The sequence below is a fragment of the Narcine bancroftii genome, chromosome 6 (genome assembly GCF_036971445.1).
Source record: "Narcine bancroftii isolate sNarBan1 chromosome 6, sNarBan1.hap1, whole genome shotgun sequence".
In the NCBI taxonomy this organism is placed as follows: Eukaryota; Metazoa; Chordata; class Chondrichthyes; order Torpediniformes; family Narcinidae; genus Narcine; species Narcine bancroftii.
Genome location: NC_091474.1, coordinates 39522936 through 39540584, shown reverse-complemented (window position 1 = coordinate 39540584; position 17649 = coordinate 39522936). Strand labels below are relative to the sequence as shown.

The following is a 17649-nucleotide window of genomic DNA, read 5'->3' as shown; positions in this document are numbered from 1 at the left end:
TACCATCCACATGTCCAGAGTTCCTAGAGGAAATCAATGTGGTCACAGGCAGAGTGTGCAAACTCCACACCGACAGCACCAGAAGTCAGGATTAAATTTGGACTCTGGCACTGTGAGGCAACAGATCTATTAGCTGTGCTATTGTGTTACTCCGCTTTCTCTTGAATAGTTGACCCTGAGCCCCCTGGTTCTAGATGTCTCTGCCCAGTCAACAATTTTAATTGTTTCAATACGATTATTTTCTATGCTTCAGTAAGTCCAGATTCTTTAAATTAAAAATTTATATCTCCCATTCTATTATCAAAAAGGCTCTAACTTCTTGTCTTTTTTTCCAGCTCAAAGGTTAAATACACTGAGCCAATCAGAAGGGAAGGACCTAAGGTAGTGCTATCCACCTTAACTAGAATTTTGTTCATTCCAATTCCTCTCCTTGATTGATTTCAATTTAAATTTCAGATTTATTGTCAGAGTACATACACGACATCACATACCATCCTAAGATTCTTTTTCCGTGGGTGAAGCAGAATTATCACTTATTGGTTGTGCAAAAAAACTATTCACAGTGTATATATGTAAACAAATAAAGCTTGAAGCTGGAGTTGATCTTCATGAGTTTATTTCATGACATCAGTGACAGTAAAAGATCACAACACTCCACGGTATTCTTGGGTGATGTCCACATGTTCATTTTCATAATCCAAAGTAGGAGCCCTGCCATAATTTCCATCCCAGCTCCCATGGGGGCCTACCAAGGCATCCTATCACTGTTTTGAAAAGACTGGGAATGAATGTGGGAAGTTGTTCCCCTGGGATAGGCTAGCATAACTTTAGATAATCGCTTTGTTCTCTTTTAAATGTCTCAGAGTGGAACAAGATGAGGAGAGCTGCAACTGTATGAGTGCAAAGATCCATTGCATGCTCATTTGTGCTTGGACAGCACTGATTCATGGATGGCCCCATTCTCTTTTAAGGGATATTGCTCATGATTGGTCAGGTTGTTTTAATTGGAAATCTGAAAGGCAGTGCCTGAAACTTGGCTTTGTGCATTGTAATAGAAAATGTTGTAAAGGATAGCTGTGATGAGACTAAGTGAGCGGTAAAGGAACTATTAATTTTCCTTTTTATTATTATACATTTTCAGTGGGACCCAGCCAGACTGAACACATCAACCACATTTGTGCTTGGATCGCGTGCAAACAAGTAAGCAGATAGTTTGCATGTTCTTTCTTAGCCTCCACCATGCAATGATGTCTAGCAATTTACCTATTCTGCAGGATGATAAACTCTCATGGATAGAAAGGAAAAACTTAAACTCTTTCTTCCATTATCTGTCTTATAAAACATGCTGGGATTTAGAATTTCTTCAGCTGGTTGCATCATCTCCTTTCAAACAATCGCAGTCAGGTGCAGCAGTGATTAGTCACAGAATAAACCTGCTTCTGCACTGCTCCTTCAAAACTACCAAAATAGCAACAGCACAAACTAGTTGCAAAGCTCCATTTATTTACAATTAAAGAGCTAGGGTTGGTACAGCATGGGTTAGATGCAGAGCAGTATGCTTTTTACCTGCCATTATTAATCTTAGCCTGATATAACAGAGCAGAAGATCACGGATGCAAAGATCAATAAATAAGACATTACAGGATATCTATGTTATAATTGTGAATCCCTCTCATTCTTCCACCAAAGTACCAATTAACAATTCTCAATTAACAACCAGGCCTTTTGTAGCTTTGTAAAACTCAATTAAATTTTCTTTCTTCCCCCTTGTTCCAAAGAAAACAACCTCAATTTAGACGCTCTCACTTCAAAACTAATTCTCCTGCCCTGGCAACATCCTCATGAGGAATGTGGATTTCCTCCTGTAGTGTGATGAACTCCACAGTTAAAGCTAGGTTATTGTTTTCAATGGAAGTTTTCATTACCATCTTCATTTGAGTAAACTTTATAACAAATCCTTTAACTTCTGTGTGCTGCCATCAGAGGGACCCACAACTTGTTAAAATTTATTCAAACTTCAACACTAGTTACACAACTGAATGCAAGCTCTTTCCCAAGCATTTCCCCTCTTTTCTCAGAGCATTGGGAATGGGTGGCACCCGTGGAAGAATCTATATAAAGCATCCTGATCTATTTAAGGTAAGAGTAAATTTTAATTTTATTTATACCTGTAGAACCCAATTCCAGTCATTGAAATCCATGCCAGCCAATTAACCTACAGCCCTATACATTTTGAAGAGTGGAAGAAAACCAGAGCTCCCGGGAAAAACCCACACAGGTCATGGGGAAAACGTACAAACTCCTTACAGTGTTGGATTAGAACTCGGGTCACTGGCGCTGTAATAGTATCGCGCTAACTGCTACACTAATCATACCTTAGCCTTCACCCCAGGACGCATGAAGCTCATTGTTGGCAAGTGTACTATGTAATTCAAGTATTCTCACATACTGCTAGCAGTGACAGTCCAAGCGATGAGAGCACATTTTGGCTTTTTATATATTGCTGTGTTCATTGCTGTGTTTCACCATGTGTCTTGTGTGGGTTAGTATCTTGTACTGTAAAACACCAACAATTCAGAAATTGTGATGATTCAATGTATGGCTCACCAGCTGCTGATTCCAGCACAACCTTCTCTCTCACTGGCGCCCCAGTTCTTGCCCTGCCTTTCAACTTTATGAATCATTCTTAAGAAATTAAGAGTGTTGGAGTATTCTTTGAAACAATATCCAGCAATCCAGAAAATCTGCTAGTCTAGCATCACCAAAGTACCAAGTTTGAGGTTATTGGAATTTTCCTGAAGTATTTTATTGTGGGTTTGGTGCCAAGTTTCACTGCCCAGTGTGGATCGGCACCATGTTTTACTTTGGGTTTAATCTGGGTTAGTGTTCTGTTTTTACTGTGTTCATTGTTGTCCTTTAAGACTTGAGTGATTGCCACCATGTGTAATGTTTTTACCTACACTCTCCCTGATTTTCAGTACTCTGCAGACTCACAAGATAAGCACTGGCTTGGAGAGAAGCATCACATGCCAGCCACGGGGGGCAAGATGGTGAGTATTGACACTCAAATGAACGCAGCAACAGTAACATCATAATTTTGTGCAAAATAGTCCAATTTTTGGGTTATTAGTGGGACTTCATGTGCTGTGACTTTGTCCCTAAACCACAGATTTCCAGAAACATCCCAAACACGTCATAGTATTCTGTCATTTTCAAATGTCTACATTTAAAATTAGACATACAGCACGGTAACAGGCCATTTTGGCTCAAGAGTCCGTGCAGTCCAATTTACATCCAATTAACCTACACCCCCAGTACATTTTGAACGGTTGAAGGAAACCAGAGTCCCCAGGGAAAACCCACACAGACAGTGTAGGATTCGAACCCTGGTCCCGATCACTGGCGCTGTAAAGGCATTGTGCTAATGGGTATGCCAACTGTGCTGCCCCACGAGGAAACAATAATTACCATCTGCATCCATGCACTTGTGGAAATGCTTTAAACCAACCATACTCAACTAGGGCCACAGTTCAATTAAAGGAGGTCACGGTCTGAAAATCATAAAATATTTTTTATGAAGTTGGTAGGAGAGACATACAGAAGAAACCAACTAAACTTGACTGTTTCATAGGGAAGGGGACCCATAAACTTTGAGGAGAGTCCTAGGGGGCCATAGCCAAAAATTGGTTGCGAATGCTACTTTAAACTACTGCTAAGGACAGGTTCCTTTATGTGCTTATGTGTGCAGACATAGCACATAGATGGCAATATGTGTATGCTGTTATCTCAAGCCAACTATAGACAAGGATGTGTCTGTGAAGGAAAGAGTCCCTTTGTAATTTTTTTTTCCTTTTTATGTGCCACTCACCAGCCTAGGTTCTGCATGTCTGCACTGCTATGGAGAGTAGTTAATAATCTGATTGACCAGATGGTTCCCCTTCTCTACTTTCAGGTTGATGAAGAACTCGAGTAGTTAAAGGGCTTTTTTTTAATATGCTCATGGCCTGATGAGGCAAATGGAACCTTGTGATGGGAAACTTCCTGTTGTACTTGCTGCAATTATAACAGAAAATGCTGGAGATACTCAGTAGGTCAGGCAACAATAGTATTAACTCTGTTTCTTTCAACCTAGCTTTGGTTCTATGGATGCTGCTGGACCCACTGAGTATTTCCAATATCTTTTGCTTTTCATGTACTTGCTGCATATTGGATAGCTTGTCATTAGTTAACAACTAATCCTTTATCATTTCCTGGCAAATTTATGAAGTTTCTCACCATATTCTCCAAGCTATTTTTAAAAGATGTGATTGACTAGGTATGTGTGTGCAGGGGAAATGCACATGAAGATAAATTGTACAACACCATACAATAGTATATCAAACATGTACCTTATTCAGAAAGCAATTTCTAAGAATTGCAAAGCTTTTGTTCTTGGCAGTTTATGAAGCTGACTTAGCACATATTTGGCTACAGATTTTAGATGTCTGAACAAAACTATACCTGAGCAACCCTGATGCTGCAACAAGGGAATCCATACATGTTCTTATTGCATTTCCTAACAAATAAACAAACACACTGGAAACTAAGCACACAGAAATAGTTTTTCATTCTTGCATTTCCCTCAGCAGAAAATCATACATATCACAGATTTGGCTCTGTATTGCGAGAATAAAATAGTCAATGCTAACATTTACAAATCCACATCAGTTACCATTGTAGCCACTCACTCAGTGTCTAAATAATGATGCAGTAAACTTTTGATAATCATAGACCCTTGGGAGTTGGTCATTTTATTTAGCAGATTTCAGATCTATTGGATGTTGCTCTTGTTAATATGCTTACACACTTTTACTTCTTTTTCTTTTGCATTTTTAAAATAAATCTATATACATAGTCATCTAGTAATTGCGTACAACAGGTCGTATCACATACATATCACTTATCTTGAGACATCTAATTCTATTATATATTAATTAGCAGTTAATCCATTTTTTATAATGTGTCCAATATAATATTGAATATAAAATAATTGGAACAAAATTGAAAATCCCTTTATATGGATGTGGCGGCACACTCTCATGGTGACTGGACCCGCGTGTAACGCCACGTGGTGGGGCAGCCATGGGAAGATGGCGCTGTCAGGATTTTCTCCCTGCCTCAAGTCTCCTGCCCAGCATGCGCCTGGGGCAGCAATTATGATGTCACAATGCACAAGGTGACTGAGCTCATGCTGCCCTTACAAGGTCGCACACTGAATTTGAATTAAATCAGTCATTAATGACTTTCAATGTGGTGGCTGAGTCTTTCTTGGCTGTGTCCAGCAGTACATTGGTGACCCCGTTGAGCCCAGACGCCTCTCTGGTCTCAAGAACATGGATCCAGTAGTGATCAACGCCCTTGCCATATGCCCCACTTCTGGACCCATCGCCTGCGTACATGGTTCGGGCAGGTGGAGGCGCAATTTCAACTGAGGAACATTTCAGTAGACGCCACTATGTCCTACCACGTCGTGAGCGTGCTGGACGAAGAAACGGCAGCCAGGGTGAACAATCTAATACACAACCCACCGGCTGAGGGTAAATATCCTGCCCTCAAGAACCTGCTCCTTGGCACTTTTGGGCTCTCCCCTCAGCATCGTGCCTCCAGGCTCCTGCACCTCGACGGGCTTGGGGACCGCACACCATTGACCCTAATGGATGAGATGCTGGCGCTGGCGGAGGATCACAAACCTTGTTTCCTATTTCGTCAGATCTTCCTTGAGCAGATGCCTGGGGATATCCAACTACTCCTGGTGGATGAGGACTTCATGGATCCACACTGAGTCGCAGCCCAAGCGGCCACCCTCTGGCCCACCAAGAGGGAGAATGAAGCAGCCCTCAGGTTGTTCGACCAAGAGCCAACTGGCCATAACACTCCCCCAACCACAAGCCGGAGGAGCACCATTGCACCTAGTGCTTTTTCCATCAGCTCTGGGGAGTGCAAGCTCGTAAGTGCTGACAACCATGTGACGACCACGGGAAACACCCAGCCAGCCACCGTTGATGGCTGCGACAGCTGGCCACGTGGACAGCGTCCTTCACATTACCGACAAGTCCACCGGCCGATATTTCCTGGTGGACACAGGAGTGGAGCTGAGCATCCTGCCCCCCATCGCCCTCGAGACAAGTACCCGATCTCGTGGTCCCACCCTGCGGGCAGCCAACATTTCAGCCATCAAGACCTTTGGTACCTGCAGGGCGCAGATCCAGATCGGGAAATAGAAATTCCGCTGGAAGTTCGAGTTAGCCTCAGTGGGTACAGCATTGTTAGGGGCCGACTTCCTGAGGGCACACGGACTGTTGTTGACATGAAGGGCAAGAGCCTGGACGCCATGAACGCCTGCAGGCCCGAGATTGCCGCCATCGCCACTTCCAGGGATGAGTATTCGAACATACTCCACGAGTTCCCCTCCATCCTTCAACCACGATTCAGCGCCACCTTACCCCAGCACAGGGTATAATATCATATCTCCACTCAAGGCCCCCCGCTGCACGCCAAACCCAGACGACTTCCGCCCGAGAAGTTGCAGCTGGCAAAGGAGGAGTTTTCCCGGCTGCAGGAGTAGAGGATCGTCCATCGCTTGGACAGCGCCTGGGCATCCCCTCTCCAGATGGTCCCCAAATCCTCTGGGGGTTGGAGACTCTGCGGTGATTACCGGTGTTTGACCGATGCAACCACACCAGACAGGTACCCGGTTCCACACATTCAAGACTTCTCAGCCAATCTCCACGGTGCGCAAGTCTTCTACAAGGTCGATCTGGTGTGGGGGTACCATCAGAACCGTGTCCACCCCAAGGACATCAGCAAGATGGCGATCATCATCCCCTTTGGCTTCTTTGAATTCCTGTGTATGCCCTTTGGCCTCAAGAACGCGGCCCAGACTTTTCAGCACCTCATGGACGCAGTGGGTAGGGACTTGTAATGGTGCCATATGTGGGCCGCGCCCAACAAATACGAATTCTGCCGAGTCCAGCTCTTTGGGAAGATGTGGCGGTCGGATGCTATGATGCGAGGGAGGCAGGGGGGGCTAGTGAAGATGGTTTCTTTCAGAGATCTGCCAAAAGGTTCGCGTGCTCAAACCTGACGTCGGGCAAAGAACTCATCGGGCAGTGAGAGTGGCGCGCCGTAGACCAGCTCTGCAGAAGACTCATGTAGGTCCTCCTTGGGTGCTGCTCTGATGTCTGTGTTTAATAACCTGGAAAAATATACCCTTATCGCCAGCCGCAACTGCAAAGAGCACAAGGGCCACCTCCATACCCTGTTTGCTCGACTGGCGGAGTTTGGCCTCATAGTTAATGTAGCAAAGTGCCAGTTCGGCAAGCAGACGCTGCAGTTCCTAGGGCACACCATCTCGGCAGCAGGGGCTGCTCCGGCGCCAGAGAAGATCGTGGCCATCCAGCAGTTCCCCAAGCCAACCACCCTCAAGGGCCTGCAGGAGTTCGTGAGGATGGTGAATTTTTGTCATTGGTTCATCCTGCCCTCGCTAATGCTACTCTATTGGTGCACACATGATGCTCTCAGTGGATGCCTCAGCCACGACGGTAGGGGGCGTACTTGAACAGTGGCTCGACGGACAATGGCGTCCGCTGGCCTTCTTTAGCAAACAGCTACACCTGCCGGAGCTCAAGTACAGCGCTTTCGACCGGGAGCTCCTGGTCACCTGGCCATCCAGCACTTTCGATACCTTCTGGAGGGCAGGCCTTTCACAGTGTTGACGGACCACAAGTCCCTCACACAGGCACTCACGATGGCCAAAGATCCGTGGTCGGCTCTCCAGCAACGCCACCTCTCCTATGTGTCGGACTTCACCACCGACATCCGGCACAGGGCAGGCAAAGACAACGTCGTAGCAGATGCGCTCTCTCGTCCAGCGATCAACACTCTCACCCCCCAGCCTTGACTATACACAGTTGGCACAAGCCTGGAAACTGGACACAGAGATACAGGCTCTCCGGACCGCCTTCTCTGGCCTTGAGCTCTAGGACATTCAGTTCTCCAACAGCCCGGACACGCTGTTCTGCGACGTCTCCATCGGCTTGTCGCGCCCTGTAGTCCCACTGCAGTGGAGGTCGAGGGTTTTCAGCTTAGTCCATGACCTAGCCCACCCCTCGGAGAAGACTTCGGTGCGAATGGTGGCAGAGCGGTTTGTGTGACATGGGCTCAAAAAGGACGCAGCCGAGATGGCGAGGAACTGCACCAGGTGCCAGGCCTCCAAGATCCACTGGCGTACACACACAGGCCCCAATCCAGCAATTCAACCCGGCAGTGCGGAGATTTCAGCACATCCACGTTGACGTCGTAGGCCCCCTGCTGGTATCCAGAGAAGTGCGCTACCTTCTCACAATAGTCGATCGGACCACGAGATGGCCGGAGGCCATTTCCATCAAAGAGACTTCCGCAGAGACGTGCGCCAGGATCCTATAGGTTCAGAGCACCGGTACACATCACCAGTGACATGGGCGCCTAGTTCACCTCCATGCTCTGGGCTCAGCTGGCAAACCTCCTGGGGGTTAAACTCCACCACACCACAGCCTACCACCCGCAAGCAAATGGTTTGGTGGAGAGGTTTCATCGTCATAACTGCGGCAGGACACGTAGCCAGTTCTGGGGGGGGAGGTTGTGTGGCGGCACACTATCTCATGGCAAACCGGCCCCGCATATAACGCCACGTGGCAGGGCAGCCATGGGAAGATGGCGCTGTCAGAGTTTTCTCCCTGCCTCAAGTCTCCTGCCCAGCGTGTACCTGGGGGAGCGATTATAATGTCACAATGCATGAGGTGACTGAGCTCATGCTGCCCTTAAAAGGGCGCGCACTGAATTTGAATAAAAATAGTCATTAATGACTTTCAATGTGGTGGCTGAGTCTTTCTTGGCTGTGTCCAGCACTACAACTGTATATTTTCATCTTATTTGTTGATATGATCCACGGTAACCGTACATAAACCCATATTTTGTATTTATTCTTAAAAAGAATACAAAATAAACATGTTACACAATAGTATTTTTCCAGTGAATTTAAAGAGAGTAGACAATATAAAAATCCTGGCTCCAGATGCAAACCTGCCCAGGTTACTGGCCTCTGATGTTCTGGACCCCTACATAAACTGCTTTCAAATTGCAGCCAGACCTAGCTGATAAATTGCCAACCTGCTGATTAAAGGGGATCTTGTGTCATGGACTCAAGGAAAGTATTGGCCGTCAGTAGCCCCCAACCCCCACCAGACGTCAGTTGCCACCCCCATGGACCAATGGGGGTCATTCGCTGCCCCCCATTGGTCACCACCTTCCCCCCCCCCTCAGTCCATGAATGGGATAGGGGGAGTTGCTTCCTCGATGTCTCAATGTGGGAGTGCAGGAGCAATGGCCACATTCCTTATCCATAATTCCCCCACACTGCTGGAACTGGAGCGGCATTCACAAAAGTGGCACATCATAGCCACACCCCACCTCCCCCCCACCACACAACTGCTGACATCACCAAAGTAACCGGATCAGCCATTTTCCTTTCCAAACCGCTGGAGCAGGTCACCTGAGTAAGCTTTACTGGGTTCCCTGACCACCTCTGAGGTAGGTCGGTGACCCGGTTGGGTTTTGACCAGTTGAACCTAGTTGGACCCTTTCAAATCATCATGTACCTGTGCAAATTTCCCAGTTAACTCCATTTTACATGGCAGTCTAAAAGGGCCTACAATCCACCATCTGGGATCCAGCCACACTCCAGGCTTCCTGCTCTGGCCACCCACCCCACTTGCACTATGCATTCCCAGCACATGTACTGTACTAATGTACTACTAAACAGATGCCAATCCATCAAGATTTCCAACAAACAGAATCTAGATGATCAGGGATTTGCAGTACATTACCATAGAGTGCTATAATTTTCTCACTGCTCATGCACGTGATAAGTTTGGTCTGATGATTACCTTTTCTGGCAGATTCTGCATCTTGCTAATGAACAAAAATTGTTGACTGGCTACTTCAGTAATAGTAAATGTTAGAGAAATACAAAATCTGCAAATTCTAGAATCTTGAATGTACAAAGTGAAACTGGAGGGAAGCTTGAGCAACAAGAAATTGGAGGGTCTCTACGAGTCAGGCAGTGTCCATAAAAAGAAATGGTCAGTCAATGTTTCAGGTTGGACCCTTTATCTTGATTGACCATTTCTATCCATGGATACTGTCTGATCTGTCATGTCCCTCCAGTTTCTCTGTCTTCACATTGTTTTCCTTGGTGAGTCATAGCATTCTTGTAATTCATCAAATCATAAACTATCTTGAGTCTTTCAAAGTCAACAGTTGATCAAAAATCTCAGGATAAAAATATCACTAGATTGATTTTATCCCCGATTTGTTTTCTACAGCTTTTTTCCCCCTCTACTCATACAATTTCAACTCCTTGATTATAAGCATTTTTCTTTTGATCTCATTCATGTAAATCACAAGTCTAATGAGGAAACACTCTACTAACTGGTTATACATATGCCTGTACTATCATCACATTGTGTCAGTATAATTGTAGATGCAGATTCAATAGCCATTATTGATGCTATTCTGCAATGTATTTGTATTTTAGGCCTACCTGCTAATAGAAAATGACATTCGAGAACTGGCAGCCAGTGATGACTACAGGTGAGAACTCTTGTAACTAAATGACTCAGCATTCTAAGCTAGACCCACTAAGAAAGATAAAGCAAAGAACATGAGATATTAAAAATCATCAGATGGCAGAGAATAAGGAGGGATAAAATTAAAATCCAACTCAAACCCCACTTGACAAAGGCCAATTTGAATCCAGCCTAAGCCCAAGTTCTTTTAATTTTTTTCTATATCCAATGCGAAATGAAGAATAAAGACGTGCCATGATGTTGCAGTCAGATCCATGAGGGGGGTGGGGGGAGGGTTTAGTCAGCTCCCTCACCCTCCCTGCAGCTTTTCTTTCCTTCCCAGTTCTGATGAAGAGATCTTCAACCTGAAACATTCCTTTATTCTTCCCAGTGAGTTGTTATTGTCTTACATTGATATTAAACTGTCTTTCCTTCTGTTATTAGTATAAATTCCAATATCTCAAAGGCCATGACTGATTCTTGTGGCACCAAGTGAGCAATGGCCTATTGAGTCCTTCATTTTATGTTCTTTTAACTAATCTGTAACCATGTTAAAATGACACTCCTCCTTTCATACATAAAACATTTGATTTTCAAAAAAAGACATATACCCTGATATTCTAAATACCCTGTATGTTGAGCATATTCCATAATTGTGTGTGATACACATAATCACATAATTGTGATTGATACATGATTGATAATATTAAACATTCATTCACTCCAGCTTTGCACTATTGCTGCAGTGTACACACTTTACAAAAGGCAATGCAGTTATTTGCATATACTAATATAATGGCACGTCTAAAACCTATGATCTATAGCACCAAGCAGGACACAAATTCAGGTTCACAGAAATACCAAAATCTGGTTTCTCCTCTGTTGAATGCCATCCTGATCTGGAATGTAACTGGGTCAAAACCTTATTACACCCTGCCCAGCAGTACAATGGGAGGACTTTTACATGAAAGACTCCAGCAATTCATGGTAGCTTCCCATTACCACCTCAGATGTTTAAAGATGAGCAATGAATCATGGGTTTGTCAGCAATATCAATATCCAAAAAATGATTGAATTTGGGTATGTAAATAAATAGAAAACTGTTGCAAAGTGAAAGGATTAATGAGCTATTCTTTTAAACAGGCAAAATATGTGGACTGGTGTCCTTCTGTGCATCTCACACCAATCCAATCTTTTACATTTAACAGCGCCCCTCTCTCTGCCTGTGTTTACAGTGTAAGTTTCCATGTTCACATTTCAGCATATTAAACCATGTTCCACATGATGTTACAGGGACTGTCCTGACCTGAGACTGGATGAACTCCGACCATTTGTTGTTCCAGTGTGGATGCTGGAAAAGATGCAGAAATATATGTTGGCTGTACGGACAGAGAAGGAGTAGAAGGGAAAGATAGTGAGGATAGAAGTTTTTATTGCCAGGATTGACCAAGTGTCCAGTAATATAGTTAGTCCTTTGAAGGACTTGGATGTTTCTAGTTTCTATCACGAGTGTTCCTGAAAATGATCCTCACAGCACTTAGGATTGTCAAATGAGTACAAAGCATTGAAAAGACCAGGGCTGGTCATCCTTTGAAATAAGTGACCTTAGTCATGTGTAAATTACGCCCCTATGTGCTTGTGCTCTGTAAAGCCTGCGTCTGAAGTTCTCTTGAGGAGTCCAGTTGGGTCTTGGAGGAATCTGGTCCAACGGGAAACAGTCCTCTGTCAATGGCTGACTTGCAAGAACTAAGAATTGTGGTGACTGTTCCAAAACATGTTGTGAGTAGTAGAGCCTGCCATAACTATGTAGAGCTGGATGGTGTTTTCTACCAAGTGAATGGATATAGCCTTTTTTATCTGTTCTGTAATACATGTGTTAATTATAAATAGTTCACAGGAGTGGAGAAGTTATGATTGAGGCTCTGGAGCCTGTATAATTACATCAGGAACATGGGATCAGAATGGATAGTATTCCTTTAGATTTAAAAAATGAATACAAATATTAAATTAATACAACTAACCTGTTGCATAGATGCTCTGGTCTGATTCCTCTGTCACACTGGAATTCTTTTTGAGATGAGCTGCCCAATCCTCTGGTAATGACGTTACTGGCTTTTTGCACTGCATTTGAATGCAGCACAGTGTCAGAGTGTCTGCCTTGAAACTTTGAGCTTTAAATTGTGCACGCTTACACAAGTGGCTGAATTATTAATGAGGAATGTTTCCCTCTAGCATTGTAGATCAAAAACATAAAAGAATCAAAAGCAAGCTTCAACCATGCCTAGCTATTTAACTCTGAGTTTGGAGATCTGTATTTTTCTTAAAATTGATGTCAATTAAAAGATTTTTCTCTGTAACAGTTGTCCATTTTCATCTGTCTGAAAGTATTGTGGTTTGTGTACCTGATGTACGTGGTAGTGCTTGCTGCTTAGTTGTTACTGATATCAGCTGAGCCAATGTGGCTGGGTGTTGGGGTCATGGTCTGCTGCTTTATTTCACCAACTCAAAATGACATCCTGTGGCTCACATTATATCCCAAATAGAGCTATAGACATTTCTTCTCATACTATTTCTTGATGTCTAAACCCATGATCAGACACACAATCAGGGACAAGCTAAAGGGACCATAATAATGGTACAAATTTTCTGGTAAATTGGGGTTGGAATATTAAAAAATATAGATCAAAAATGTGAAAATCAAACAATAACTGTATACCTTGGTCTTTAATTCACGTGTTGGCAAAACAAACAACCTTGCAATGCCTGACAGTGTGGTCTTGTGGCTTGACTGGTTACCTTTGCTAAACCAAATTCCTCTATTTATGAAGATTCCCAGGTAATGTGGATGCGTGAAAAATTAGCAGATGTGCTAACTGGGATATAGGAATATGGAGTGAGAAACAAAGTCATTTGTTCTTAAAGGTGTGGGTTGTGACAGACTAAAGCTTCAATGTATGTCTGGGCTGGGCTGTTCTTTGTAGCCAGTAATGAGAAGACTCTGCAAATCAGATAGCATCCACGGAGAGTCAGGGTCTGGCTCAGGACACTTTTGCCGATTGTAGGAAGGCGAGCACCAAGGGGGATGGGGCCCTGAGAGTTAGGACAGTTGTGATTCTCCCTCACCAACCTCCACTTCAGGAAGTGACATTCACTCGAGAACCTCCCAGTAATGCTGATGGACCAAGATTTCAGTCCAAATGAAAAAAATAAAAAGTAATGACTACTAGTTAAGAGAAAAAAAATGTTTAAAAGAATCTGGTCCTGGTGATATTCAATGCTGAGGTGGGCCTTTTGGACAATCAAGCATATGTCAATTACTATCTACACTAATTGCATTTACCACCAATTTCAGAGTACCCTACAATACTTTGGCTTTCCAAGTAAATAAAGAGTGAAAAACAAGGGTTTTATGAACTACAACTCCAGTTTTGGAAAATGAAAGGTAATTTATGCTAAAAAGGTTTCAAGAGGCTATAACCAATAATGAGTTGACAATAGCATGGCTCAAGGAGCACAAAATATGAGGTTATTCACTTTGATTCCTCCATTGTTAGTTGATGGTGAGATCAAGTTCATTGAAGCAAATCTTGGTATATCAACTGGAGAGTATCCAGCTTTCAAATCTTACAATGTAACTTGGAATCACTTCTGAGGTTAGAACCAAAACATTAAGCTATGTAGGTGAACTGAGAAAAATTAATTGGATGAAATAGGAATTGAGAGACGATCAAAAGGAAAATTTGGAGAGACAACAGCTGCTGGAGTCTGGAGCAAAAAAAACAGTCCTCTGAAGGAATTCAACAGATCACACAACTTCTGAGGATGGAAATGGACAGTCAGTGTTGTCAGATATTGGCGACTTCAGGGGTTTTTATGAGGCTGTAAAGGCTGTGTACGGCCCCTCACCCCAAGTCCAAAGCCCGCTGCGCAGCTCAGACGGCAAAGTCCTCCTCAGCGACAAGATCTCCATCCTCAACTGATGGTCAGAACACTTCCAATCTCTTTTCAGTGCCAACCGCTCAGTCCAAAAATCCACCCTGCTCCAGTTCCCTCAACAGCCCTTAAGGCTAGAGCTGGATGAGGTCCTCACCCGGGAAGAGACATATAAGGCAATTGAACAACTGAAAAATGGCAAAGCAGCAGGTATGGATGGAATCCCCCCCCCCCCCCAGAGGTCTGGTGGCAAAACTCTGCATGCCAAACTGCATGAGTTTTTCAAGCTCTGCTGGGACCAAGGAAAGCTGCCTCAGGACCTTCGTGATGCCATCATCATCACCCTGTACAAAAACAAAGGCGAGAAATCAGACTGCTTAAACTACAGGGGAATCACACTGCTCTCCATTGCAAGCAATATCTTCGCTAGGATTCTCCTAAATAGAATAATACCTAGTGTCGCCGAAAATGTTCTCCCAGAATCACAGTGCGGCTTTCGCGCAAACAGAGGAACTACTGACATGGTCTTTGCCCTCAGACAGCTCCAAGAAAAGTGCAGAAAACAAAACAAAGGACTCTACATCACCTTTGTTGACCTCACCAAAGCCTTCGACACCGTGAGTAGGAAAGGGCTTTGGCAAATACTAGAGCGCCTCGGATGCCCCCCAAAGTTCCTCAACATGGTTATCCAACTGCACGAAAACCAACAAGGTCAGGTCAGATACAGCAATGATCTCTCTGAACCCTTCTCCATTAACAATGGTGTGAAGCAAGGCTGCGTTCTCGTATCAACCTTCTTTTCAATCTTTTAGCATGATGCTAAAACAACCCATGAAAGACCTCAACAATGAAGACGCTGTTTACATCCGGTACCGCACGGATGGCAGTCTCTTCAATCTGAGGCGCCTGCAAGCTCACACCAAGTCACAAGAGCAACTTGTCCGTGAACTACTCTTTGCAGACAATGCCGCTTTAGTTGCCCATTCAGAGCCAGCTCTTCAGCGCTTGATGTCCTGTTTTGCGAAAACTGCTAAAATGTTTGGCCCGGAAATCAGCCTGAAGAAAACCGAGGTCCTCCATTAGCCAGCTCCCCACCATGACTACCAGCCCCCCCACATCTCCATCGGGCACACAAAACTCAAAACGGTCAACCAGTTTACCTATCTCAGCTGCACCATTTCATCGGATGCAAGGATCGACAACGAGATAGACAACAGACTCGCCAAGGCAAATAGCGCCTTGGAAGACTACACAAAAGAGTCTGGCAAAACAACCAACTGAAAAACCTCACAAAGATTAGCATATACAGAGCCGTTGTCATACCCACACACCTGTTAGGCTCCGAATCATGATTCCTCTACCGGCATCACCTACGGCTCCTAGAACGCTTCCACCAGCGTTGTCTCCGCTCCATCCTCAACATTCATTGGAGCGACTTCATCTCCAACATCAAAGTACTCGAGATGGCAGAGGCCGACAGCATCTAATCCACGCTGCTGAAGATCCAACTGCGCTGGGTAGGTCTCGTCTCCAGAATAGAAGACCATCGCCTTCCCAAGATCGTGTTATATGGCGAGCTCTCCACTGGCCACCGAGGCAGAGGTGCACCAAAGAAGAGTTAAAAGGACTGTCTAAAGAAATCTCTTGGTGCCTGCCACATTGACCACTGCCAGTGGGCTGATATTGCCTCAAACCGTGCATTTTGGCACCTCACAGTTCGGCGGGCAGCAACCTCTTTGAAGAAGACCGCAGAGCCCACCTCACTGACAAAAGACAAAGGAGGAAAAACCCAACACCCAACCCCAACCAACCAATTTTCCCTTGCAACCGCTGCAACCATGTCTGCCTGTCCCGCATCGGACTTGTCAGCCACAAACGAGCCTGCAGCTGACGTGGACATTACCCCTCCATAAATCTTCGTCCGCGAAGCCAAGCCAAAGAAGAAGCCAGTATAAAGAGGTGAAGGGGAAGGTCGGGGCAATATCTAGCAGATGCAGTCTCTTGGGGGAGGACAGGATGGAGATCTCAACAGATGCTGGGAGGTGATATGTGAAGACAACAAAGTGTTGTGGATTATGGAATCTGATTTTTTTTAAAAGGAAGGTGAAGAGTGGAAACAAATGAGGGAGGGAAGGTGAGCAGTTTGGAACAGAATATGGGACTTAATGAGAGGATCATTAGGCTGAACATCCTCTTGTTCTCATCTGCCCACAAATAAACACTGGATAGGAATAATGTCAGGGCTGGTTATTTATAGAAAAGCAGCAGGGATTAGACAGATAGGAAGGTGTGGGCAGACTTTGGCATCAAAAGTCTCTGACCTTGCTAAGCAATCATGGACATTAATTTTAATTTAGAGATTCAGCACAGAAACAGACCCTTTCAACCCACGCCACCCAAAAACACCCATGTGACCAATTGACCTTACCCTGTATATCTTTGGAACATGGGAGGAAACCCACAGTGCCAGATTCAAACTTGGATCCTTGGTGCTGTAATGGTGTTGCATTCTAGATCAAAGGAAAGCCAAAAAACATTAACCCTGTTTTACATTTCTTTATTGATTTGCCATTTTTTGCAAATACTGAGAAAGAGTTCAAGCAGATCTCCATGGAGATCATCCATGGAGAAAAATAGACAAGTCAACATTTCTGATTGGGTCGCTTTTTCAAGACTAATGTGGAAAGGAGAGATCGGTTTGAAATTGAAAACTTCAGTGTTCATGCCCTTGGATTTAAACATTGTAGCGGGGTCGCTATGGTTCTAGCTTGGGTTGTAGCTCAAGGTTAGAAAGAAGACTGGCACACCAAGGGAGTGTAATTGACACTGACTTTATTGGGCTGCAGCTCTGCCTTTTATAGGCAGCCGGCCATGTCACCACCGGAGCATGACTTGAGCGATGCCAGCTGCTGATTGGTTGTCCCGCATGTGTGGACCTGGATTGGATGCCCTGCGATCCGCAAGCTGTGATTGGCCGATTTGACTGCTATTCCTGCATCCTATGAGAGCAGGCATCCCAACTGTCTGCCCAACTGTCATGTTTGATGACTGTTTGCTGTGTCAGCCCGTGGAG

At 44.6% G+C, this 17649-nt stretch overlaps 1 protein-coding gene across 1 annotated transcript in view; it reads left to right on the top strand.

Moving 5' to 3' along the window:
• Positions 1–13000, top strand: part of LOC138735980 (deoxynucleotidyltransferase terminal-interacting protein 1) — a 28280-nt gene extending 15280 nt beyond the window's left edge. The window contains exons 8-13 of the mRNA XM_069884719.1: positions 336–381; positions 1142–1200; positions 2079–2139; positions 2979–3050; positions 10613–10668; positions 11937–13000. Coding sequence (XP_069740820.1) covers positions 336–381; positions 1142–1200; positions 2079–2139; positions 2979–3050; positions 10613–10668; positions 11937–12045 — 403 coding nt within the window. The 3' untranslated portion in view covers positions 12046–13000. The remainder of the gene's footprint in view (positions 1–335; positions 382–1141; positions 1201–2078; positions 2140–2978; positions 3051–10612; positions 10669–11936) is intronic.
• Positions 13001–17649: the final 4649 nt, after the last annotated feature.